Below are 27053 nucleotides of genomic sequence, written 5' to 3' on the forward strand. Positions count from 1 at the left end.
ATTTGTAACAAAGTTTCCAAATTTACAGCCTTCTGGGAAATTTCTCAAGCTCAAACTATTCTTGGGACCGACAGCTGGGTGAAACCTAACCTGAAATAGAAAACTCTGAGATATTTAGTGCCTCATGGAACATATATCGAAAAGTTACATGCCATACAAGGGGGAATGTTCACTGCAGTTGACAAAAATATTGTCTCTGTTGAGGCTGGATTTAAGTAAGACAGTGAAGTTATCTGGGTGTGTACAACAGGTCTAGGTGAAATCAGGTTAATTGTTAGATGTTTTTACCAGCCATCCGATTCCACTGTGACAGTTTTGAAGTTATTCAAAGAAAGTCTATGGTCAGTCATGTGGAAATACCCAGATCATGCAATGTTATTTACAGGTGATTTTGACCTAACAAGAATAGACTGAAACATGTGTAGATTCATTGCATGGGGTAGGGACAGAATGCCTTGTGAAGTCCTTTCAAAAATATTTTTCAAGAACTGTCTTGAGCAGCTAGTTTGACAGCACACATGCAATGAAAATATTTTAGAGCTTGTAAATACAAATGGGCCTGACCTTACTGATGGTGTAAGTAAAGAGAGAGGGGTAAACCTTCACGAGGATTTCATAGAAACGATGATTACTAAAGTTAATAAACCAATCAAGAAGGGTAGGAAAGTATTTCTGCTGGAAAGAGCATATACAATGTTGTAAGAATCTTACTTGGACAATGAATTAGCATCATTTAGTTCCAGTGTGATGGACATAGAAAAATTATGGGCAAAGTTTAAATGAACTGTAAATGTGTTTGTTCTACGGAACTATGAGTTGACTACATGGATTAAGAACGGAAAAACCCACTGTGATTTAAGAAGTACATTCAGAAAAACAATGTGGAAGCAAAGGCTGTTGCAATCTTGGTTCAAAAGAGAAGGTGTGAATGATGACTAGCAATAGTTAATAGAGGCTCACGAGTCTGTAAAAAGTATCGATGCGCAAAGCATACAACAACATTACCGTCATACCTTAGCAAAATATCTTGGCAAGAATCTGAGATAATTCTGGTCCTATGTTAAATCACTAAGCTGGTGTAGTTGACCTGTCTGATGTGGCAAGAGTAGATAGCAAATGGAAAGCTGAAGTTTTAAATTTTGCATTTAAGAAATCGTTCACACATAAGAGTCATACAAACATACCTTTGTTTGACTACTGCACAGACTTCTGTAAGGAGTGCATAGTAATAGGTGTAGAGAAACAACTGAAAGAGTTGAAAACAAATAAGTCACCAGGTCTGGGCAGAATCCAAGTTAGGTTTCATGAGAGTACTCTACGGCACTGGCCCCTTCTTAGCTTGCATTTATCTTGCATCTCTAGCCCCACTCGACGGACCAAGAAACTGGAAAAAAGTGCACGTGACTCCTGTGTATAAAAAGGGCAAAAGAACAGACCCATAATAAAATTACAGATCACTATCCTTAATATCAGTTTGCTGTAGAATTCTTGAAATAATCTGAGTTCCAATATAATAAATTCCCCTAAGGTGGGAAAGCTTTTGTCCACAAGTCAGCACAGTTTTAGAAAGCATCGCTCGTGTGAAACACAGCTTGCCCTTTTCTCACACAATATCCTGCCCCACTGCAGGCAGTTATCAAAGGTACGAGCATAAGAAATGGGTTCTCAGATATGCCAGAGTCTCGAAGAAGACTACTTACATAATGAAACCCGGTATGTTGTCCTCAATGGCAAGTATTAATCTGAGACAAGGTTATCGTAAAGAGTACCCTAGCGAAGTGTGACAGGCCCACTATTGTTGTCTATATACAGAAATGACCTAATGAACAGGGTAAGCAGCAATCTGTTGCTGTTTGCTGATGATGCCGTGGTGTACAGGAAGGCGTCAAGTGACTGTAGAAGGATACAAGATGCCTTAGCCAAAATTTCTAGTTGGTGTGATTAATAACAGCTAGCTCTAAACGTAGAAAAATGTCAGTTAATGCAGATGAGCAGGAAAAACAATCCCGGAATGTTCAGATTCAACATCAGGAGTGTACTGCTTGGCATGGTCACATTGTTTCAATATCTAGGCATAACACTGCAAACTGATATGAAATGGAATGAGCATGTAAGGGCTGCATAGGGAAGGTGAATAGTTGACTTTCATTTGGTGGAAGAATGTCAGGAAAGTGTAACTCATCTACAAAAGTTGACCTTCTACTGAGCACTATTGTGCTGCATTCTTGAATACTGCTAGATTGCGTGTAATCTCCACCATCTGGGATTGAAAGAAGGCATCGGAGCAACTCAGAAGCAGGATGCTAGATTTGTTACTGGTAAGTTTGAACAACACACAAGTATTGTGGAGATGCTTCAACAATTCAAATGGGAATCCCTGGAGGGAAGACTACACTCTTTCCAAGGAACACAACTCAGAAAATTTGGAGAACTGCTGCCAATGTATATTTCACGTAAGGCCCGCAACTGCAAGTGGAAAGGAAATGATGAGTAGCAGTATGAGGTACCCTCACCACATACCATGCAGTAGCCGTGTAGTATGTATGTAGATGTACTCACTTAACTAAAAACTCTATTTTTCTCATCAACTCATTCCACTAATTCTGACTATATCTAACTTCAAATTACCCAGTTCCCTTTTAAATTGTCTAACCTACCTGTTCCCTTAAGGGTTCTCACATTTCACCCTCCAACATGCAGAGTGCCATGTTTGTTTTTCTGATGAAATCTCCATATGTAGTCCTGTCTGGAGATCTGAATGGGGGACTATTTTCATCTTTGGAATACTTCACCCAGAGTGCTATCGTCATTAAACAATAGTGTAAAGCTGCTTATTCTTGAGAAATATAATGGTCATAGTTTCCTCCTGATTACGGCTGCTTGCAGTACCAATATGGGATAAAGCAATGTCTAATGTAACAAAGTGAAAAGGCAGCTCTCCTTGAACCATAAATGTTTGTGACATCTCTCCATCGATAACTCTCTGCCAAAGTTTTAATGAAAAATCGACAATTCACATCATTCCTTCCACTAGAACAGTGGTATGTCTATTCACTGATCATCTTGTACGGCATGGTATTGTGACACTTCTGTGATACTGATAGTGAACACATAATCTGTCATGCTGAAGACTGATCATGGAGTCTCCATGACACAGCATATTTCTGCACAAAAGCTTTGTAAAGGACTAGAAACTAAGAGATGCAGTGTGTATGTCAACATGAACAGACCAGTCAGTGTCCTGACAATAAATGTGGTTTCTTGTTTTGCTTAGTGTGTGAGTACGTATGTACACTTCTAGTTCAGTGTCATGGGTCATAAATATCAGTTTTATAAATAAAGTGACGAAATAGTGTGATTCATTAACCACTACATCACAACTCTACAATCAAACTCTTGCAACTGACCAATGTGAAGGACTTTAGTTAACACAGGAAACACACACATTGCATGCTGAAGGGCAACATTTCACGATAAGGCATGAGTAAGTGTTTGGAAATGTAATTATTATATCAAAATTCATGGCAAAATGCTCTTATTGATGTAGATTTTCATTCTGAGCTTTTTTCATTGTTAAATTGAGTAAAGCAATTCCCGTGTTTAACATCACACAAGAAGACTAGCACTATTGATACACAAAAGTTATTGTTGTCTACAAAAGCAGTTTAATATCTCTTGTGATTCTCCTTCATATTGTGAATTTAAATAAAACAGAGGTGATAGCTTTTATTTTGAGTAACTGTATATTTACCTTTTGAAACTCATGAAATGTTTTTAAACATAACATTACACAACAGGATCCTTTGTGACTGACGTCTGGTGTTGAATGATTTTCATTTTCATTTGAGTTATCCTTACTAGATCTGCAGCAGGTACAACTAACAGTGTTGTCACTAATTGCACCAGCAATGACATTCATACCTGAAATGAGAACAAAAACAATAAAGAACCATGGAATTATGGAACACAAACTGGACAATGACTGCAAAAACTGGTTAGCATTTATGTTCATGCTTAGCACTTTCTGGAAGGATGGTTTTTTTCCCCTACTTCAATTATGAAACTACACTATAATCTTATAATGAGTCTGGGTTGACAAACCTTATGACAGTATCTTGATTCTTCTTAAGTCTTGTCTCAATTATTAAATACATCAGCACTGCCATTCTGATGTCTTTACCTATCCTAAAGCCACTCTGGCCATCATCTAGCATGATATTCTAAATCTTCTTCTCCACTGTAATATACATTATTCTTGCCAATAGCTTTGATGAATGAGCTGTTAAGCTTGCACAATACTTCTCGCATTTATTTATCTATGGTATCTTCAGGATTCTGCGGATCATAATCTTCAGAAAGCTTGATTATATGTTCCAGTCTCACGGATTCTACACACTAAACTGAAAAATCATTTGTTTTCCACTACATGCAGTAATTTCAGAAATTCCAAAGGAATGTTGTCTATGCCTTCTGCCTTATTCACCAGTAATTCTTCCAAAGGTCTGTTAAACTCTGACTAATAGTGAATCCCCATTGTCTTCCAATCTGATACCCTTTTCTTCTACATTCATATCAGCAGACAGTGCCTCTCCCTCATGCGAAAACCCAATGTACCCTTTCCACCTATCCATTCTATCCTCTATGTTTAACAGTGAAATTCCTCTCGCACTCTTAATGTTGTTACCTTTACTTTTAGTTCCATTGAAGACTGTTTTGACTTTTCTATATGCTGAAACAGTCCTCCTGGCAACCATTTCTTTTTTTATTTCTTCGCACGTTTCCTGCAGCCATTTCAACTTAGCTTCCCTTTACTTCATATTTATTTCATTCTTCGGTAAGTTGTATTGCTGTATTCCTGATTTTCAAGAGCATTTTTGTACTTTCTTCTTTTGTCTAACTTCAATTGAAGTATTTCTTCTATTATCCAAAGTTCTGTAAGTTACCTACCTTACACCTCTATTTGTCTGTCCAACTTCGGTGATTGCCTTTTTTTTTTTCTTCGAGATGTCCATTCCTCTTCAACAGCACTTCCCATGGTGACATTCATCACTGCAGTATCTACAACTCCAGGGAACTTCAAGCAGTCACCATTTCTCAAAATTTCAGTATTCCACTTTTTTCCATATTTATTCTTCTTGGCAATTCTCTTAAACTTCAGTCAACTCTTCATCTTTACTAAAACATGATCTGAGTACATATCTGTTGCTGAGTACACCTTATAATCCTACTTTTCATAATGGACCTTTACTTTTTTTATTTTTTTAAATCCATCTTTCATCATTAACATGCAATCGATATCGTCAGAAGAATTACAGCTGTTTGTACATTATGTTTTACATAACAAAATATTACATGGTAAAAACATAGCAATGTTGTACCCTATTAGCTTATAACTGCCTCTACACCCATATCTACACATAACAGTAAGCCTTAATTTATCAGCATTAACATGCAATCGATGTCGTCAGAAGAATTATAGCTATTTGTACATTATGTTTCATATAACAAAATATTACATGGTAAAAAAATATAGCAGTGTTGTACCCCATTAGCTTATAGCTGCCTCTACACCCATATCTATACATGATAGTAAGCCTTAATTTATCAATAAATTAAATCATTTTGCTCACATTACACCATTTTCTGCTGCTGTTGGGATTAACTTATGTGTGTTTGCTCACAAATCTTTATCTTCTTTCCATTTTACTTCACTGACTCCTACTATATCTAGACTGAGGCTTTGCATTTATCTTTTCAGATTTTCTAGCTTCCCTACCACATTCAGATTTCTCACAGATTTTTCTCATACACAGCTTCCCCCTGCCAGTCTCTTCCTGAGATCTGAATGGGGGACTAATCTTGAATTTTTTGCCAAGGGATAGATCGTGATAACAATTTTTCAATACAGACCATTTTCCTATGGACACACATTATGTGTCTTTAATACTGTGATTTCCATTACCTTTGTTAGGTCATACTTTGCCATGACGTGTGTAACAACTACTGTTAAAGTTTTTCATTCTGTTTCATTTTTACCCAGAAGTGAGTGTAGAATGTATGCTTGGAAACGAAATAAGAGTTCTAAGGTTTTTTTCCGTTAATTGTTTCTAATGTGAGATGCAGCAAGATCTTTGAACTCTGAAATGACATAAGATGACAGATATTTTCCACCCGAGTGCAGCTCTGGTACAAAGACAACGAATACTTCATGCAGATTCAGATCTAGAGACTCTGAAAAGCTAAGAGTGGACACTCTGAAATATTCACATGAAGCTAAGAATTTCTAGGAGTTACTAGTGTTGTAGGAATGTTGTTATAGTAATATGCAAGCTGAAATCTAACTTTGTTTTTACAGTACAGAATGTTCTTCCTCTGTGCACTAGTGTGACTAACAGATGTATTCATCAGCAGCTACTTTTGATATGTATAACAAATAGACCCAGCTTCTTTGACAATTTTCACACTGAAACTAGTGTCAGTGACCATGACATGGTTGTGCCTACAATTATTACCAAAGTACAAACAACACAAGTAGAAAGATAAACATATTCAGTAAACCAGATAAAAAAAAAGGCAGTGGCGTACATATTTCAATGAGAAACTTGAAACTTTCAGTGCAAGACAGGTGTGTGTGGGGAAGGGGGGGGGGGGGGGGGGGTGCTGAATGAAATACATGTGGCTGTAAAGATAGCAAAGTGTTAAGTCTTCAATGACTACCGTAGCAGAATACTGTCACATGATCTTTCAAAAACCCAAACAAAATGTGGTCATATGTAATGGCTGTTAGTGGCCCCTAAGCTAGTTTCCAGTGGCTTGCAAATGAGACAGGAACTGAAAGTGAGGGCGCCAAAGTGAAAGATGAAATTCTTAACACTGTTTCCATATGTAGTTTTAAGATAGAAATCCCATTAGAACTGCCACAATTTAATCTTTGTATGACTGAAGAGATGAGTGAAATAAGTTTTACTGTCAATGGTGTTGAGAAACAGCTGAAATTGTTAAATCTGAACAAAGCTTCAGCACCTGATGGAATCCCTATCAGATTCTACACTGAATTTGCAGTTGACTTAGCCCCTCTCCTAACTATAATCTATCATAGATCTGAAAGAAAGCACAGATGACACCCATTCATTAGAAGAGAGGTAGAAGTAATTCACAACACTACTGTTCAAACCCTTGACTAGCATTTGTTGCAGAATCTTACAACATATTCAGTGCTCACACGTAATGAGGTATTTCAAACAGAAACACCTCCTCCATGCCAACCAGCAAGGATTCTGAAATCACTGGTCACGAGAAACCCAACTTGCACTTTTCTCGCATGACATACTGAAAGCTTTGGATCAAGGCAGTCAGGTAGATGCAGTATTTCTTTAATTCCAAAAAGGATTTGGCAAAGTACCACATCTATACTTATTGTCAACAGGATGATTATGTGAGTTACAAGCAAAATTTGTGACTGGATTGAGGTTTTTTAATAGAGGGAACATAGCATGTTATCTCAGATGGGGGATCATTGTTACATGTAGAAGTGGCTTTAAGTATGTCCCAGGAGTGTATTGGGACATTGGCTGTTCATGATGTACATTAATGACATTGTAGACAATGTTAATAGTAATATCAGACTTCTGCAGATGATGTATTCACCTGTAGTGAAGTACTGTCTGAAAGAAGCTACATAAATATTCAGTCATTCTCGATAAGATTTCAAAGTGGTGCAAAGATTGGCAACTTGGTATAAATGTGTACAGAAATGTAAAATGAGTTCTCATTGGAATTGGCCAACTACTACAAATACCTGGGTAGGCTCAGTCATGGATAAAGCAGGTGGCAGACTTTTATTTATTGCTAGAATACTGGGAAAATGCAATCAGTCTACAAAGGCGACAGCTAACAATCACTTGTGTGACCCATTCTGGAATACTGCTCAGGCGAGTGGGACCTGTACCAAATAGGACTAAACAGTGGACATTGAACACATCCACCTATACAGAGAAGGGTAGCATGAATTGTCACAGGTTTGTGTGGCCTGTGGGAGAGCGTCATAGAACTGGAAGGCTCTTGAAGATAGAAGTAAACTATTCAGAGAAAGTCTAGTTTCAAAGTTTCAAGAACAATGATGGTTCTAGGAATACACTACAACCCCCTAATTATTGCTAGGGTTTGTGAGGACAAGATTAGACTAATAATTGCACAAACACAGAGGCATTTGAACAATAATTTTTGCCACACTCTAAGTGAATGGGATGGGAAGACACCCAAATAAGTCATACAATGGGATTACTCTCTGCCATGCACTAAAATGGTTTGCAGACTACAGATGTACAGGTGGGCTGTAGATAAATGTATGAAGCGAGTATTTGTGTGCCCCTTACAGAGCCTGAACAGTCCGGTGCATTGTTGGCTGAGTGAATGACACGTATGTGAGAGAAGTTGACTGCATAATATTGGGCCAAGGGATATGGCCACCGTTTATCCCTATAAATAATGGTGGGCTCACTAATAAATGGAAATAATTTTTAATTATTTATCATGGGAGTTCTGTGTACTTTCTGCGTCCTCATGCCATGTTCATTGCTGATTCTTTTGCCTTTAAGGACAGGTTTCCTATTTTATGACATTGCCTTGGACCTGTGTCTGCTCCTCCACAGTCGCAGGCAAGATTATTGTCAGAAAATAAGTCTTGGGCCATCCTTGCTGATTACTTGTATTCAAAGTTCAAGCAGCAGATCAATCTTGGGATTGTAATGGTACTTGAATTACGTAACCATTACGGAACCTCACCTCAACATCTCGATACCAGCATTATTCTACTGTGTTTCTGTAAAATAGTTAACATATTTCTGTGACAACATTCAGATTTGATTTCATTAATGTAAAGGTACTTTGATACATTGATATGTTTATATTGCAATGATATTATTCTTTTTTTTGCAGTGATATTATTCTTTGTCACTATGATCTTCGACGTACTTGTAACTCTGATTTATGGGCGCGTAAGCGGTTATTAGAGAATCAAGTCTCGGTCATCATGTTGAAAAGACTCAAATTGTAGTCAGTTTATGAAATGTGAACTTTATCAGTGAGGAAGATATTTTCAATTATGTTTTATATTGTGAAGTGATGTTGCAACAAAAGTAATAAAAAGGAAGTGTAACTTAAATTCGGAGTGCTGATTACTTTTTTACACCACCATTGTGCTAACTTGCAAAAGTTTAATCTTCAAGAATGGTTTATGAAACACACCTATAAAACTTTTGAATATCGCAGAACAACACCCAGGCCTCTTTGCATCCGTGCTTGGAATCATCACTACCTACATTTTCGACAATTGAGCCACGAGTTCACAACGAGACCAGCGTGAGAAACACGAAAAGATGAGTGCCTAGTTTATCCATTATTTCAAGAAATGACTTTATTAACTGTGCTATAATGACACCTGCCACATAATATAAATTTGTTGTTGCCCGAAAATGCAATATTTAGCAGTGTGAGCAACACTACAATCAATTAATTTTTGACCTTTGTTGTGGTAGGGTTGTCAGAGGATCCAGAATGTTTTATGGTCGAGATGTTAGCCGTATATCATGGTTAGCTATTAATGTATGAGGGTTGAATGAAAAGTAATGCCTCCACCTTTATTAATGGGGTTTGGATGAGAATATTTTAATAAATCAAATGCAGAAATAATACTTAGAATGTGATCTTTAATTACCAATATTCACTTGCCCACATAATCACCAACCAATTGGATACATTTCTGCCAACGATGAACAAGTTTTATGAAGCCGTCACGGAAGAAGTCAACACTGTTTCCGCAACCAGTCTCATAGTTCTCTCAATGACTTCATCAGAAGCATAATGATGTACCCACAGATAGTCTTTCATTACTGGGAACAGATGGAAGTCAGATGGTGCTAAATCTGGACTGTATGGAGGATGCCATATGGTGGTGAGATCCAGTCTCTGAAGTTTTGCTGTGGTGGTACGTGAAGTATGTGATTTGCCGAGCAAAGCAATAGTGTGACCCACACATTCTTGTGAAATGCCGATTGTGCTTGCAATTTCTCTCTGAGTGATACGACGATAGTCTTGAATTAATCTGTCAACATTTTGCTTGTGAAACTCAGTGGTTGCTGTCACAGGCTGTCCAACTCTTTGCTTGTCAAGCAGGACAGATGTTCCCGCATCAACATCTTTAAACTTACTCACCTACCGACACACAGTACTCACATCAATACAATCACCATAAGCTGCTTTCATTCTGTGATGAATCTCCTTTGGGGTGACACCTTCTGCTGTCAAGATTTCAACGACTGCACATTGCTTAAATCGCATTGACCGACCGTCTATGCAGGGTTCCATACATTACACTGTAACAACACAACCGTTCAATGCTAAAGCTTTGCGCCACTGGAGCTGTAGAGAAGGGACTACAGGACAAGCCAGTACCTGTCGCATACCAATGCTGCCAACTGCTGAAGAGTTATGAAGGTGGAGGCATTACTTTTCAGTCAACCCTCATACAACTAAGGTACATTTTAAATTTTTTGCTAATCTGTGAAGGATTCCACATTATTTCCTTACTATTTTGGACAGTTTGTTAAAAAACTCTGCAACAGGATACAGAGTGTCACTCAGACTCCAGACAAGAAAGTACACTCTTATTTTTTTGGTATTGTATATTCTAGTTCATCTGAAATTGATTTTTATAGCTGATACCATATTCAACTGAGAAGTAAATGTGCTAGGAACTGAGTGTAAAAATTTCTAGATTTCTGAAGCTGTATTTGTAAGGTATGTGGTTTTCAACACGGGTACTCTCAATCACCTCTTTCACAGCACAAATACAGATTGGAAAATGGAAAAAGATCACCATGAAGGAAGGTACCCCATTTGATAGTTTGGGATATGTATTGCGTCCAGTCAGCAGAAAAAATAAATTTCAAAGAAACTGCTACGCAAAAGGGGTGTTTGGGTGATATCAGTGCATAAAACTAAGCACACAAATTCAAATCCTTACTAAAAAGTAGTCATCCAGCATTTGAAATACTGCTCTTAAAATATGAACTCTCCCTATACCTCTTACACCAACATATTCTACATATGAAATGAGAGACAGTAGAGATTTTATTATAAGAGGCAGCTTGTGTACTTTTTGATCATCTGTATTGAGTGAGTTCCACTTCTTGGGATGGTGTTACACCATCCGCGGTAAAAAAAAAAGTGGAAGATGAGCTTTTTTCTCCGCCCCGAGGTTCGATCACTGCATTTTCATACATTATTCAATGAAGTAAATACTAATTCCATATTGTTCATCTTCGAATGTAGCAGCATTTCAATGTATTACGAAAATCTGAATGGCAAGACTGTTTGGGATGTTTGTCAATATGGCCAACTCTATATTCTGAATTTTTCCTACCTGTGAGAAGAGATGGTTGCTAATAGGAACTTTTACGAATTGTGAATCACATGCAGTATTCTCTTCACCATAAGAATAATACGAATATAAACATTTTGCCATGTATTCTTTCGTGTTTGCTGCTATCTCATTTAAATCCTGTCTGCCTAATAAACTACGAAACTAGAGTGAGACAACAGTAAACACAGGAAATTAAGCACGGCAATTGACTAGATTTTTAAATCTAAGATGACTAATTTCTGTGCAGAATGTAATGTACTAAAGAGGCGTCTGCAAAGATTTTCAAACGGAGAAAATTTTTCGCTAAACTCTCATTCAGAACATCATCTATCATACACAGTCTATTATTTGATTCTTGTTGATCATTATCAAAGAAAGCAGCAGTGTAAGTAACAACAAATAGCAGTCTCTTGCCATTGTAGCTAATGAGACGATGCCTCTCTCTCTCTCTCTCTCTCTCTCTCTCTCTCAAGTTGTAAGCGGCGGTAGCGTGCACAAAAGCAAGCCATGCCACGAGTGGCGACAGGCCGTAAACACTCATTATCAGAATGCGACAAACAATGCATGACACAGTACAATTTTCAGCTTAGAGTGACGTAAACACCTATAACAAAGAGAACAGCACTTATCAGATCAAAGAAAAATAAGCAATCAATTCAAACCAGATGAAGCACGTGAAAAAGGAAGGATACCCGTATAAATAAGGATGGAGCGCCTGACACATAGCAATGGCTACCTGGTAAAGCTTAACTGCTAAGTTTATGACTCGAACCAAACTACTGTAGCTATATCATCATTCATTTGACCTAAATTGTGTCTCATATTACAATGGACCAACTTTGTTTCAATTTGGAGGTGCGGCCTAAACTTTTCTCTCCCCTTGAATTTCGAGTCTCAAATTTCAGGTGCGGCTTAGATTCGGGAAAAGTTTTTTCCTCGATTTCGAGTCTCATTTTTCAGGTGCGGCTTAGATTCGAGTAAATACGGTAGTCCCCTGATAGCGCTGCACCTTCTTCTGTGACTGGCGAATGGTGGTGGGGTTGTGAATCTCTGGGCAGATGGCGAAAGTTGGTACTGGCTACACAGCTGTCCCATTATGTGTTAAAACAGGCTTGAGTATTGCCTACAGCTGGAAGTACACATGAGCTAGCAGGGGACGCTTTGCCTGATGGAACTGTCGCTGATCTTCCTGAGAGGTCTGGACAAGAGCAGAGGGTGGGATGGTTTGTCACTGGGAGCTTCAATGGTAAGTGAGTGATGGAACACCTCAGGGAAAGAGTGGGCAGGTTGGGAAACAAGGCCAGTGTCCTTTCTGTTTAAGTGCCAGGAGATCTCATCTGAGTTGCAGAGAAGGCTTTCCTGGCAGCAGTTGAGTGCACTAGGTGCAAATAACAGCTCTCACAGATACAAATGACACCTGCTGCCCGGGTTCAGAGCCATTATCAATTCATATTTGGTGAAGACAGTTACCCTCACTTTTGGGGTGGAAGGAGAGCTATTACTTTGCTGCATCATTCCCAGAACTGATCGTGTTCCCCTGGTTTGGGGCCTATTGGGAAGGCTTAAGCCAGAGGCTCAGATGATTCCACGAAGATCTTGAATGTAGATTTCTCAATCTTTGCTATCTGGTGTATAATTGTGGGGCCTCCTTAATAGGTCAAGTGTACACTATACAGAGGAGTGGCTACTGTGACAGTGAAGTACCTGTGGTATGCACCTGTGAGTTTTTTAGGATAGAGAAATCCCTCAATAGGATTAATAAGATGTGCTCTGATTCCAGACAGGGTAATCATTTGTCATAACAGTTCAGAGAAATAAGATGTTGATTCAGTATTAGTTAAGTGCAGGGGCATCTATGGAAATGCTCCGGAACTATGCTTGCTTATAAGCAGTTAACAGTTCCCATACAGTACTAGGATCAGAATACTGTCTGGAACCAGGTGTCAATAGCAATGAAATTCCAACTGGAGTGTATATCACAAAGATGGGTTGAAGGTTAGTGGTGGAGGTGTGTTTATAGCCATAAAAATATGACATCATCTAGTGAGATTAGTACAGATTAGATTAATACTGAAATGAATTCATTTCATCTCAATACAGATTCCAAATGCGAAATAACTTGGGTGGTGACATGCGTTAAAGATGGGGCAAACATGGAGATTTGAGCTTATCAACAACAGACTGGGAGACTCAAGTGATTCGGGTGGATATTTGGGACAGGGAATCATGTGAAAATTGTTTTAAAGTCATTATCTGAAAATGACCTTGAGCAGTTAATCAGAGGACTGATTTGTGATGGTAGTACCTTTGAGCTGCTGGTGACAAAACAGACCTGAACTTTTTGGCCCTGTTCGTGTAGAACAGGAAATCAGTGATCAAAAGATTGTAAATAGGAATACAAAGAAAGGTACGAAGATCCTTCTGCTTCACAAGAATGACAAGGAACATTAAGACCCGCAATGGTTTGATATCCATGTTAGAAAGGTATTACAAAAGTAAAGGGAGCTTCGCTGCAAATTTAAACATACCCAAAGCCTCACAGACAAAAACTAAACGAAGCCAAAATTAGCATAAGGAGAGCTTTGTGTGAAGAATTCAAGAAGTCGAAAATAAAATTCTGTCCACAAATTTGACGGAAAATCCTAAGAATTTACGGTCTTATGCTGAAAGCACTCTGTGGATGTAACAGCACTGAAATGGAGGATACCACACATAAACAGCTTTTTACTGAACTGTTTCACAGAGGTAGGTTGTCGTGCAGTGAGGTGTAACATGTCATTGATAGAATGAGATGTTCCACATCCCTGATATCCACTGGCTGATGAAAGATGTTCATGTGTTAAGGTGGTTAACAAGTAGAAAGCACCCCTCTTTCAGGAGGTTTTTGATGGCTTGTGCAGATCTGAAATGTACCAATCCTTTGCTATCTGCGATGCGGGCCGCAGACTGGTGTTTCTACCAGTTGGGTGGAGTTGTTTCCTCCATGGGGCCATGAGGAAAAGACAATGAGCACAGGTGACCTTCATAATGCCGAAGAAACCATCATGGAATGTTCAGATTTTATTGTACTATTGTTCTGAGTTTCTTGCGATACAGACATTTAACAACATCTAGCTGGAATGTAATGCATCTGTAGTTGATCATTAAGAAAAATTAGAGTTATTTATTATAGAAAATACATTAAGTTCAACTTCGATGAGTGTGTTATTCCACTGAAACTAGAAACGTCTCTCTCAGCATCTTTCACAATGGGTCGAAGTCCACAAGGGGAGAAGCTGTGTCATGGTTCAAGGGTGCTGAATAGCAGTATCCTTGCAACATTAGTATTGAATGGCAGGCAGGAGAAAAAGTAAGAAAAGCAAGAAACCTAGAAAGATACGGAAGCTAGGGATTGACTACTGGACTGTTTCAACAGCCTAGCCCTAATACCATCATTAGGGAAATAAAGACCAAGGAAACACAACCTTTAAATAATCGCATGAATGACAAAATGGCTGACATTGAAATAAATGACTGCTGACTGTTCCATCTGAAATAGTTCAACAAAGGGAGAGCCACTAGACCTGACAGGATACCAATATGATTCTACATAGAGTATACAAAAGAACTTGCCCCTCTTCTAGAAGCAGTAAACCGTATGTTTCTCGTGGAGCAAACTTTTGCTGTTGATTGGAAAAAAGAAGAGGTCATTCCCATTTTCAAAAATGCCCTCCAACAGACACACAAAACTACAGGCCTCTATCTCTGATAGAAATCTGTCGTGCATTTTTGGAACATGTTTTATGCTTGCATAGTACGACATTTTTGGAGTCTGAAAAATCTCCTCTTTAGGAATCAAGATGGGTTCCGAAAGCAACTATCATGTGAATTACAGATTGCTCTGTTTGTCCATGAGACCCAGAAGTTGGTAGGATATGGGTGGCAAAGTAGATGCGGTGTTCCTTGACTTCTGTAAGGCATTCTATACAGTTCTGCACTGCTGCCTAATGAATAAAACACAAGAATTTCTAGCAAACAGAACACAGCATGTCATTCTCAACAGAAAAAAGCGTCCAAATGTAAAAATAATTTGGAGAATATTGCAAGGGATTGTATCTCCTATATTACCTATCGCAACATATGTAAATGACATAGTGGACAACAATGGAATTTCTATAAGGCTTTTTGCAGATTACATTGCTGTATACAGATAAGTCACAATGTAAGAAAATTGCAACAAAATGCAGGAAGACCTATAGGGGATCACCACTTAGTGCAGGGAGTGGCAATTGACCCTCCACATAAACAAATGTAATGCATTGCACACACATATACAAAATGACTCATACTGGAGGATTACACAACTGCAGAGCAATCACTAGATGCAGCTACTTCCATAAAATGTCTGGAAGTATGAGTAAGGAGCAATTTTAAGTGGAATGACCACATAAAACTAATCACAGGAAAGGCAGAAGCCAGAGAGATTAATTGGAAGATGCCCTGGAAATGTAGCCTGTCAACGAAGGAGGTAGCTTGCAAAACCTTCACTTGACCGATACTTAAGTATTGTTCATCAGCATGGGATCCATTCCACACAGGATTTATACAGAAAAGAAAGAAGATCCAATGAAGAGCAGTGCATTTTGTTGCAAGTTCATTTAGTAAGTATGAAAGCATCACAGAAATGATCAACCAACCCCAGTGGCACATGCTGCAAGAGAGGCATTCTGCATCACAGCATTGTTTACTGTTGAAGTTCTGAGAAGGTACATTCCTAGAAGAGTCAACAAATATATTGCTTCCTCCAATGTACATCTTGCAAATGACCATAAAGATAAAATTAGAGAGATTCAAGCTCACATGGAGGCTTACAGGTAATCATTCTTCCTGCTAACCACCTGCGACTGGAACAGGGAAAGGAGGAATTGATAGTGGTACAAAAGGTATCCTCAGCCCTGTACCATAAGGTGGCTTGCGCAGTACAGATGTAGATTAGATGTGGGTATAAACACAGTCACTCTTTGTGCACAAAATCTATCAGTCCAATGAGAACTCAAGTCTGAAGACAAATTTCATTACTAACACAAGCTAGTGTTAACCATAATTTGCCACAATTTGTTAGACAATGCTGAAATAAAAATGACTCCGATTCATAACTTTGTAGCCATTTCAGTAAGTTATGTTACGCAATTCCCAATGACAACAGCAATAATTTTGATGAATTTAAACATGGGCAACATCTAATTATGATGGGGACTGCTCAGGACGCCTGGCAGATGACGTTACTGTAGAAATTAATGAATGAGTCCATAAAATGGATATCACTGATTGCTGCCCAAAAGTGTGTGAAGTAATAGAGCCCATAGGTGCATCAACGGGAAAGGCAATTAATATTTTAAATGATAAGTTGTTGATAAGATAACTGATAGTCTACTGAGTGCCACAGTTGCTGATGGTATACAGCAGCTGGGTGTAGCTTTCAACTTTAAAGCTGTTTTTAGAGAAATTTAAGTGAGTTTTATATTTTATTAAATGGCGGTACCAGTTGCTTACATACATATGTATCCCGAGATGCCATCTGTGCTGTTTCTAAAGAGCAATGTGTCAACACATTCATTTGGAAATGTATCCACAAAAGCGTAAACTGCATGGCTTGTATTATGATTTGCTACCTCCACCCCCCCACCCCCCCCCCCCCCAACCTCTAGCCCCTAACTCAGCTACTTTTTCTTGTTCCCAAAGATGAAGTCATAGTTCATAATTAAACATTTCTGCTCAAATCATGTCATCATTGGGCAAAGACATATAAAACATATATCCCTAAAAGGAAATTATGTTTCAATTTTTTTTCTCTAAAACAATTCTTCATTCCTAACACGCATGCTTATTGAACCACAACTTCTATAAACAGATTGGGTAGGGAAACAAATATAGCACTGTAGACAAAGGAGCAGTGGAACATCTCTCACATTAATCACTTCCTAATTATCTTTTTTATTAATCAATTATCCACAAATCACTACTATAATATTTCAAAAAGGGATTGTAGAGAAGAAAAATAACAATCACAACATTCATAAAAAGTCTGTACTCATCTTCACTTTTCAAGGTTGGTTGCAATTTCTTAAAAGTACTTCCAACATTCTATTTTTATATATTATTTTCACGTAGTACCTTTGCTGTACTCTCAGATGTGTCTATATCTGACTTCTACGACTCCAGTAATGTTTCTGTGGATAGTCTATTTTTCTACATTACTTTAAATAATACTACTACTACTACTACTACTACTACTACTAATAATAATAATAATAAGAATAATAATAATAAAACAATCGAAAGTCCAGGATGGAATCATGGCAATATTATAAAAAGGGCAGTTGCTACTCATCCTTAAGTGAAGGTGCTGAGTCACAGATAGGCACAAGAAAAAGACTGACAGACACACACACACACACACACACACACACACACACACACACACAATGACCACAGTCTCTGGCTGCCGAGGCCAGAGACTGTGGTTGTGTGTGAGTTGAGTGGAGTGTGTGTGTGTGTGTGTGTGTGTGTGTGTGGTTTTTGTCTAATTTTGTTTGACAGTCTTTTTGTTGTGTGTATCTGCGACTCAGCACCTCCTCTATATGGTGAGTAGCAACTATCCTCTTCATAATATTGGCAATAATAATAATAACAACAACAACATTAATTCATACAGTCCACAAAGGAGGAGATAAAATTGGCCCCAATAACTTACAAAATTCTTTCAAAAGTGCTACAAAACAGACTGGAAAGACAACTAGATCACTAGTTAGGACAGTATGAATGAGAGTTTGGAAAAGGATGATACTGTGTGGAATAAATTTTAAATCTACAATTTACAATCAGGTACTGAAGAAAGCATTTGTAGATTTCAAAAAAGCATGTGATCCAACTGACAAGAAAATATTATTCAAAACCTTAAGAGAGTTTGGAGCTGACGATACACCATTGGCTATTGTATATGACACAGTAACACATACAGGATCCAAAATTAAAGTTTTTAGGTGAAACCTCCAAGGTTTTTGAGATCAAAATTTGGGTAAGATAAGAAGATGAATTGTCCCCACTGCTGTTCAATTATGTGCTAGAAAAGGTAATAAGAGAAATCGAGGAAAAGGACATGAGAAGGAATTTAAAGAATCACAACTAGGAGAAAGAAAATTATCTAAGTTTTCACTGTGGCTTTTGCAGACAATCCTGCCATCTTAGCTGAATCTATAGACGATGCAGTAGTGCAAATAAATGTCCTACAAGAGACAGTTTAAAAAGCAGGCCTATGTATACCTTTTGAAAAAAACAAGAGTGTATGAGAGATGTGCAGGATGCACCAAAATATACGGAAATTGATTACTGATGAATAAAAAAGACTACAGAATTTAAATATGCAGGTGAAATAATACAACCAAATGATTCTGACAAAGAAGCTAACTTAGCAGGGACAAGGAAAATGGAGGTAGCTTCTAACAACTAACAAAAACCCTGTATAACAGGAAACCTATTTCCATAAATGGAAAGCTCAAGCACAACAGTGTACTAAACCAGAATACCTTTAAACTTCAGAATGCCTTTAATTAAATACAGCTAAACAATAAGGTGAAAGAGAAAAGAAGGGAAGAAAAACAGTCAGGAAAGTATTGCGATCAAAATATGAGAACCCGAAATGGAAATTAAGATGCAATAAAGAAGTTTATGAAAAAATGAACCAATATCAGACAATTAGGAACAGAAGATTTGTATTCTGTACACATCTAAAAGAGTTAGGTGAAAATAGAATAACAAAAAGAACTTTTTTTGAGAGAAACTGAAAACAAAGAAAAAGAAAGGTGCAATATGGACAAAAGGAAGAAGAGAAAACATAAGGAAAGAATGAAAAACTGCTGGAAATAATGAAAGAAGAAAAGAAAGAGGACGTAAGCTCCTTCATGTAGTCTTAACTACACAAAACCAATAAAACAACAACAACAGAACAATATTCACATTTCCTTTCACCAACTCATCATCTTAATCCAGAACTGGACTGATAGAAACAACTTCAGAGCCACTGTATACATCAACTCAAAATTTTAACTTACTGTAAAATTCTCAAGGTTTTTTGTACCTGTTTGAACTGCTTCTGCATTGCATTGTTCAGCTGTTGATGATACGTGATGATGTGCATCATCAAGACCCAAATTATGACCAGCATGCTCCAAGAGAAAGTTCAATTCTTCCAGCCCGTCACTGCTGACCAATATTGCATTGTCTTTGAGAAGAAGGAAAGAACAAATTAGAATATTTATTGACATGACAAAACACACACACACACACACACACACACACACACACACACACACACACACACACAAACACAAACACACACACACACACACACACAGTCAGTCAGTTACACGCACCTGAACTTTTCTTACATATTATTTACTCACCTTCCCTTAGAGCATCATCTTAGCTTTTTATTATCTCGCAAAATCTAACTTGCAACTTTCTTTGTCTACATAACATCCATTTGCCCGGTTGCATGGCCTCTCCATTTATTGCAATCATAATCACATCTTCCACTTCAGGCCATTACCTAATGCAACTGTTTGTTCTTCTTGAACCTCTTACAGTTAACCAGTTTTTGAAACATTTTTCCATTAAAGTCCATGTGTCATTTTCATGAGTCACAACTGCCAACATAAACTGATTATAAAATTCCTGTTTCAGAAGTATAGAAAACTCTGCTTACTTTGCCAAAAGCAGTCCATGCCATTTTTATTCTTCTGCTTACTTCTTTTCCTGCCCAGCCAGTTGTCTTCAACTGCCCTACATCCATAAGCTCATCAATGGTTTCTACATCTTCATTGATAATCTGTACATTTTTTAAAATCATTACACTCAGCAGTGGAGCACCATTGAACTTATTTCACTGATTCTTCCGCTTTACCCAAAAATCTCTTCATTTCCTCACTGTGACTTTTCTTACGTTATTCTGTCCATGTTCTTTTATATGTAACACTTTAAAACTTGGTTTAGCTTTAAACTGATGCTTGTCAGTTAAAGTTCTGAATACAACTCTGTCCTGCAGAATTTTATTTGTAACTCTTATTTCCTGAAGATCCATTTCAATATCAAGTATCCAATTGTTTTAAATTTTTCTTGAGAGAGCACAGTAGGAAATCCTTTTGGTTGGTCTATCATTGTTCACTCTGGGAATGTGGACAGATTCCCTCAACACAGACCTGACCAAAAACGTTCCTAGGTGTTAGGTTGGTGCACAAGTTCATAGCATTTTCATTTCGCATGTTGGTATTTTGGTATAGCAACCAGAATTGGTTTATTTAACATTTATCATTTTTTATCTGTATTTGCTATTACTATCTGAATTTACACATTTGCATTTTGTCATTTGGAAATAGTGAGCGGAGCTGTGGATGCTAGAAAATGGAGAGCAAAGTGGAGAAATCAGAACATTTCTGACATATTCTTCTGTTCGAGTTCAATTGAGAAGTGACAGTAGTGGAGGCAGTCAGAAACATTTGCACCATGTATGGGGATAATTCCAATGGGCAGACCACTGCAAGAAAATTGTTTTCTTATTTTGAAGATAATTGTTTTGACATTAGTGACTCTCCACATTCCGGAAGACATTTGAGGTATGATGAAGATTGTTTAAATGCATTAACCCACAATGATCCACCTCAGTGTACTTGCAAACTGGCAAACGTGATGAACTGTGATCATTCCATCATTGTGAGACATTTTTGTGCAATAGGGACAGCTCAAAAATCAGGTGTATGAGTACCACTTGCTCTAAGCCAAAATACAAATTTGCAGGTGGCTATCTCTGCTTGCTTGTCATCTTGCGAACAACAACGACATTCTTATCCGGCGTCCTTACTGGTGATGAGAAATGATATCTTTATGCTGACATAGGGAAAAGAAAGGAATGGTTGAGCCTAAACAAAGCCACAACTCCCCATATACAGAACTGTGCACATCCACGAACGATAATGCTATGCATCTAGTGAAATGGTGATGGTGTGGTGTACTACAAATTGCTCCTCTGAGGTGTAACTATCATTGTGAACATTTACTGTCAACAGCTGAAACGTCTAGCAGACATAATCCATGAACAATGATCAGAAAGACTGTGTGAAGTGATGCTACTCCACGATAACACCTGCCTGCATTCTACTAGATTGACAAAAACATTATACAGGAGTTGGGTTGGGGAGTCATACCATATTCACCTTATTCACGTGATCTCGTGCCCTCAGTTTTCACCTTTTCCACACTCTATCGAACAACCTCCATGGGACTGCCTTTCCAGATCGAAATGTGCTCTAAACATGGCTGGACGAGTTCATCAACTCAAAACCACATTATTTGTACAGTCATGGAATCAAAATGTTACCCAAGCACTGGCAGACTGTTGTAAATAGTGAAGAAGAATATATTATTGATGATTGAAGTTTCAGTTGTGTTTATTAAACTTATGGAAAAACACTATGAACTTCATCAACCTAATATTTTCTTCTTCTTTTGCTAAGTCTTTAGTTAATGATCTACTGATAAACATTACAGTCTGTGCCACATACAATGCTTTAGGTCTGACTGCTCTGATGCAATGTTATGAGATATTAATTTTCACTGTACCTACTTCGAGTTATTCTATAAGCTTTTTATAATTTAATGATTCTCTTTTTGTTTGCCTGACAAAGCTTTTTATATAATTTAATGAGTCTCTCTTTGTTTGCCTCACAATTTAATCCAGAGAACTGGATGATTTCTCCTAGAAATTTAAATTGTGTACTATGTTATTTTTAATATATTAATTATACAGTGTTTCACATATTATTGAAGTGCTGTCATTGATTGGGAACTAGTACCCCAGCAGAAAGCTCCCATTTACCATACGGCAGTTCAGACTGTGTTCCTGCAGTATGGCAGACACTGTATCAGTTTTATCCAACAATAAATTACATGAGCTGGGAACAGCATTGGAAAGAAGGCTGAGAAAATTTTGCACTTCTGACTGGAGTGTCAGCAGCATCTGCTGACAGAGCTTTGCACACACTCATTCTGAAACTTTGCAAAGTAATGGCAGTACACTGACCAATTCAGATACTGTTGTTCCTCATCAATACTGCAACTGGTTGTTGGAATCTGTTCATGATGGTGAGCCTGATACTGAAATGCCCTTATTTTATGGTGAGGTGTGGTTGCATTTCTCAGGGAACATGGACTATTAAAACAACAAATGCTGGAGTTCTGAAAATCCTCATTAGTTACATCAAGCACCTATGCATGATGTGAAAACAGGAGTGTAGAGTATAATCAGTGCGACATGAATAACTGGACTGATCTTTTTCCACAAAACCATAACTTCTGGTAGGTAGTTTAATAATATGCTGCAACTTTTCTTTCAGAGCACCAGCAATTAACAAAAAACATTGAGTTATTGAATGCAAAGCAATGCAAGAACTCGTACAGCCGAAATGTGTATGACAATACTTCAAAATAATTTTCATGATATGATATTATTTGATATGCCACATCCATAATATTTGTTAGTGTTTACTCTCTCACTGATATTCAGCTAATTAGAATTGGAGCATTAATTCAATTACATATGGTTAAAGCCAGTAATAAAACCATTCCGACACTTTCAGAAAGTGAGTTACAGAAATCTTAGATCAGGTTGAAACAACAGTGATTCATACATATTTTTTCTGAGATACTAGTCTAGCATCTTATAGTTCAGTTATAATGATCCTGTGATAGTTCAATGAGTCAAGTAATGAAGACTAGTCATCATCTACTGGGGGATCTTCAATCCAGTTCAAATGCTTGTCAATTGTTTTTCCATGTACTTGTTTTTTCATATACCTATACACAACAATGAGAATATGTAGATGGTAGCATACTACACAATGACTGACAATTCTTCTCCCTCTATGTCTATAGTTCTCAGTCACTAAGTTATTTTAAACAGATGATACGCCTTGTTTTCTAAATCAATGTCATTAGAATGACATTTAAGCACATTTTACTTTCGAAGTGAAGACTGGTTTTATTTAACAAAAAAATTTTCGTCATTCAGATCACTAGTAATTTGTTGTACATGAACAAGACACATTATTTAAAGTATCTACTTATCAACTATGGACACTGAGCAGAAACAGCTGAAACATAAAGTTAAGGTAGGAGCAGGAGATGAATATAAATACATTTATTAGTATTAAAATCAAATTTCATTACTGGTAAACACTTAAATAACATTTCAAGTAAAGCACACTTACCATTATAGTGAGCAGGGTCATTCTCAAGCTGAGTTTTATCTTTCTCATTACTGGTGGTTGGCAACAATCTGCTGGCTTCAGCACTAGAAGTGGCTGTTTGTTCAGGTCCATGCTGCCACTGATTTTCTACAGTATGTGTGACCCCACTGTCTGGCACAAGGTCATCAATACTGAGGACTGCTGGATGACTTTCTGGCATCACCGTAGTCTGCCAGTCTTCAACTCCTGTTGATGTGGCTTCAGAGATGATGTTCTCTATGTCAAAGTTTGAAGAAACACTGTTGCTATTTAGGACTGAAGTGTCTGTTGCTGCTGCACTGACAGACACTGATTGCTCAATTTCAGAATTTTCAATATGATCGTCCGTGTGTGTGCAGTTGTCTTCTGTGTCATTTTCACAATTCTCTGAAGCTCCTTCCAAAAAGTTTGCAAAATCACCTCGGGATGGGTCTTGGAATATTTCGTTCCCATCAGTAGTAATTTGCTCATTTGGCAGATCGGATGTAACTCCATTGTCATCTGAAGTTCTATTGACAAATGGGGTGAGATTAATGTCAGCAGAATGGCTGTTTTCTAGGTCGCCAGTAAGCCAATTTTCCTTATCAGTATCACAACAAGGATTCAAACTGGAACTGTCAGCTTCAGATGCACAGTTCTGACATTCCTGTACAGATGGGTCACACCTACAGGGGTTACATTTGCAAATATCAGCCCCCGCAGCAATGTCTTTCAGTATATTTCTGGCTGAACCACCTGTTGTTTTCTCAACATCTGAAGAAAAATTTGTACTATGATTCACATCAATCATGTTAACAGATGAGTCTGCTTCTGTTACAACATTTGTGGACCAGACAGGCCCTGATAAATTTTCTGAAAATTGTTCAGTTTCTGTAGGATTATTTGTTACAGACGAAACGAGAGATGAGCACTCCATAATATCTATCCAAGTTTGGGGATTGTCTTTATCCTTAGAGGAGTTTAAGTCAGAAACATTCTGACACTGTGTGTCATTTTGAGAAGATGTTGAAACTGCTGGTGTGTTGTCTGTGCATTCAAGAGTGTCTGCAGGGACTATTGCAGAATCTGGTTTGCCAATGTTGTCAACTGTAGGACAGGGCTCAAATGTTGCTAGTGGTACACCATTTTCACTATCAAGTACTGTCACTTCATTTTGTGATGCGGTAAATGGAAACACAGTCAGTTGCTGTGTACGCTCCATTTGGCGCAAATGTTCAGAACTTGTGCTCCAACCAGTAAGCTGTATTCCTTCTAGATGACCAGTAGACGACACACTGATGATTGCAGGTATGGTCTGATCTTCACTGTGAATTACACCTGGTACTTTTAGTGAACTGGTACTACTACTGCATTCCTGAGAAGGTTGAATTTCCATTCGCTCACTGCCAGTATGGTGGAACTTGAGTAGTCCTGTACAGAAATGTCATTAAGTTTTCAAACAATGTGTGATGAAAATGTAAAACAGCTAGTGAATATAAGGCACAATTTGTGGTATCGAGAAAGATAGGAGGAAGTTAGGGGTTTTCTACTGCAACTTGAATTGTAAGCACTAAAAAAGCAGAATGAACAGAACAAAGAAGGTTGTGAATAAATGTCAGTGAACAGTGCAGATGGCAGCAAAGGTTTTAACACTTCCTCCTCCTCCTTTTTAAGAGGGTATGGAACAGTTTTTTAAGTTCATGTAACTACATTGCAATACAACAGTTAAAATCATGGTGGTATTCTAAGCTCTAGTAGTTATGAATAACTTCAGTCAAATTGACAATACTTGGCAGTATGTAACATTACCAATTCAAAATTTTCAACATATTTTACACAGTTTCTGTGTTTCCTATCCATAGGAAAAAATGAGAGATGAAAAGATGATGATGATGATGATGATGATGATGATGATGATGATCATAATAATAGGCAAAGATACTATCTTTTGTGTTACAAAATTGCTTAACCAAGAAACATGTCAATGTAGTCATAGTTACAAAGAAGCGAAAATAAGGTGCACAGAAACAAGTATTAATGGACTGGCAAATTGCGGGCTGGCTGGTTGTGGCTGGGGAGCTAGTGCCTGACAGTGTCCTAGATGTGTTAATTTGGATTCAGACAGGTTACCAAGACATCAGTGCAAGTTCACTGTCATGTCCCCCAAACCACTGTAACATGATTCTTGCCTGGTGACTTGGACAATTATCATGCTGAAAGATGCCACATTAGTTTTAGGTACAGGGAGCTGGCTAAAGCCGGAAATAAGTTCAGCCAAAATTTTATCAAACGATCTAACAGTGTTCAGAAAGGATAGATTAAATACATTTGGTGGTGGAGTATTTACTGCTGTCAGAGGTAGTTTGCCTTGTAGCAAAATTGAAGTAAATAAGTCATGTGAAATAGTATGGGTACAGATTATACCTGACAATCGGACTAAACTATTAATTGGATCATTTTACCGGCCCCCAACTCAGAAGACATAGTTGCTGAACAGTTCAAAGAAAACTTGAGTCTCATTTTAAATAAGTACTGCACTCATACAATTATAGTCATTGGTGACTTCAATCTACCCTCGATATGCTGGAAAAATTATACGTTTAAAGCCAGTGTCAGGCATAAAACATCATCCGAAATTGTACTGAATGCTTTCTCAGAAAATTATTTTGAATAATTAGTTGATGAGCCCACTCGAAGCATAAATGGTTGTGAAAGCGTACTTGACCTTTTAGCAACAAATAATCCTGGACAAATACTGAGTGTTGAGATGAATACAGGGATTAGCAACAACAAGGCAATTGCTGCTAGGGTGAATACCGTAACACCTACAACCATCAAAAAGAAACGCAAAGTATATCTATTTAAAAAAGCTGATAAAAATGCTCTTAACATCTTTTTAAGAGACAGTCTTCACTCCTTCTGATCTGATCATGTAAGTGTAGAAAAGTTGTGGAATGTTTTCAAAGATAGTATCAACAGCAATTGAGAGATATATACCACATAAATTAATAAGTGATGGTACTGATCCCCCACAGTACACAAAAGGGGTCACATCGTTGTTGCAGAAGCAACAAAAAAAGCATGCCAAATTTAAAAGAACGCAAAATCTCCAAGATTGGCCAAGTTTTACAGAAGTTCAAATATAGCGCGTACTTCAATGCGAGATGCTTTTAATAATTTCCACAATGAAATTCTGTCTCAAAATCTGGCAGAAAACCCAAAGAGATTCTGGTCATACATAAAGCACACCAGTGCCAAGACACAATCAATGCCTTCACTGTGTGATAACAACGGTGAAGTAACTGATGACAGCACCACTAAAGCAGAGTTATTAA

The 27053-nt window shown here is 37.8% G+C and overlaps 1 protein-coding gene across 1 annotated transcript in view; it reads right to left on the reverse strand.

Moving 5' to 3' along the window:
- Positions 1-27053, reverse strand: part of LOC124545267 — a 61236-nt gene that overhangs the window by 16428 nt on the left and 17755 nt on the right. Inside the window, exons 7-9 of the mRNA XM_047124148.1 lie at positions 23722-25149; positions 19539-19682; positions 3752-3921 (exon numbers count right to left, since the gene is read on the reverse strand). Coding sequence (XP_046980104.1) covers positions 3752-3921; positions 19539-19682; positions 23722-25149 — 1742 coding nt within the window. The remainder of the gene's footprint in view (positions 1-3751; positions 3922-19538; positions 19683-23721; positions 25150-27053) is intronic.

This window comes from Schistocerca americana, chromosome 8 (assembly GCF_021461395.2).
Source record: "Schistocerca americana isolate TAMUIC-IGC-003095 chromosome 8, iqSchAmer2.1, whole genome shotgun sequence".
NCBI lineage: Eukaryota > Metazoa > Arthropoda > Insecta > Orthoptera > Acrididae > Schistocerca > Schistocerca americana.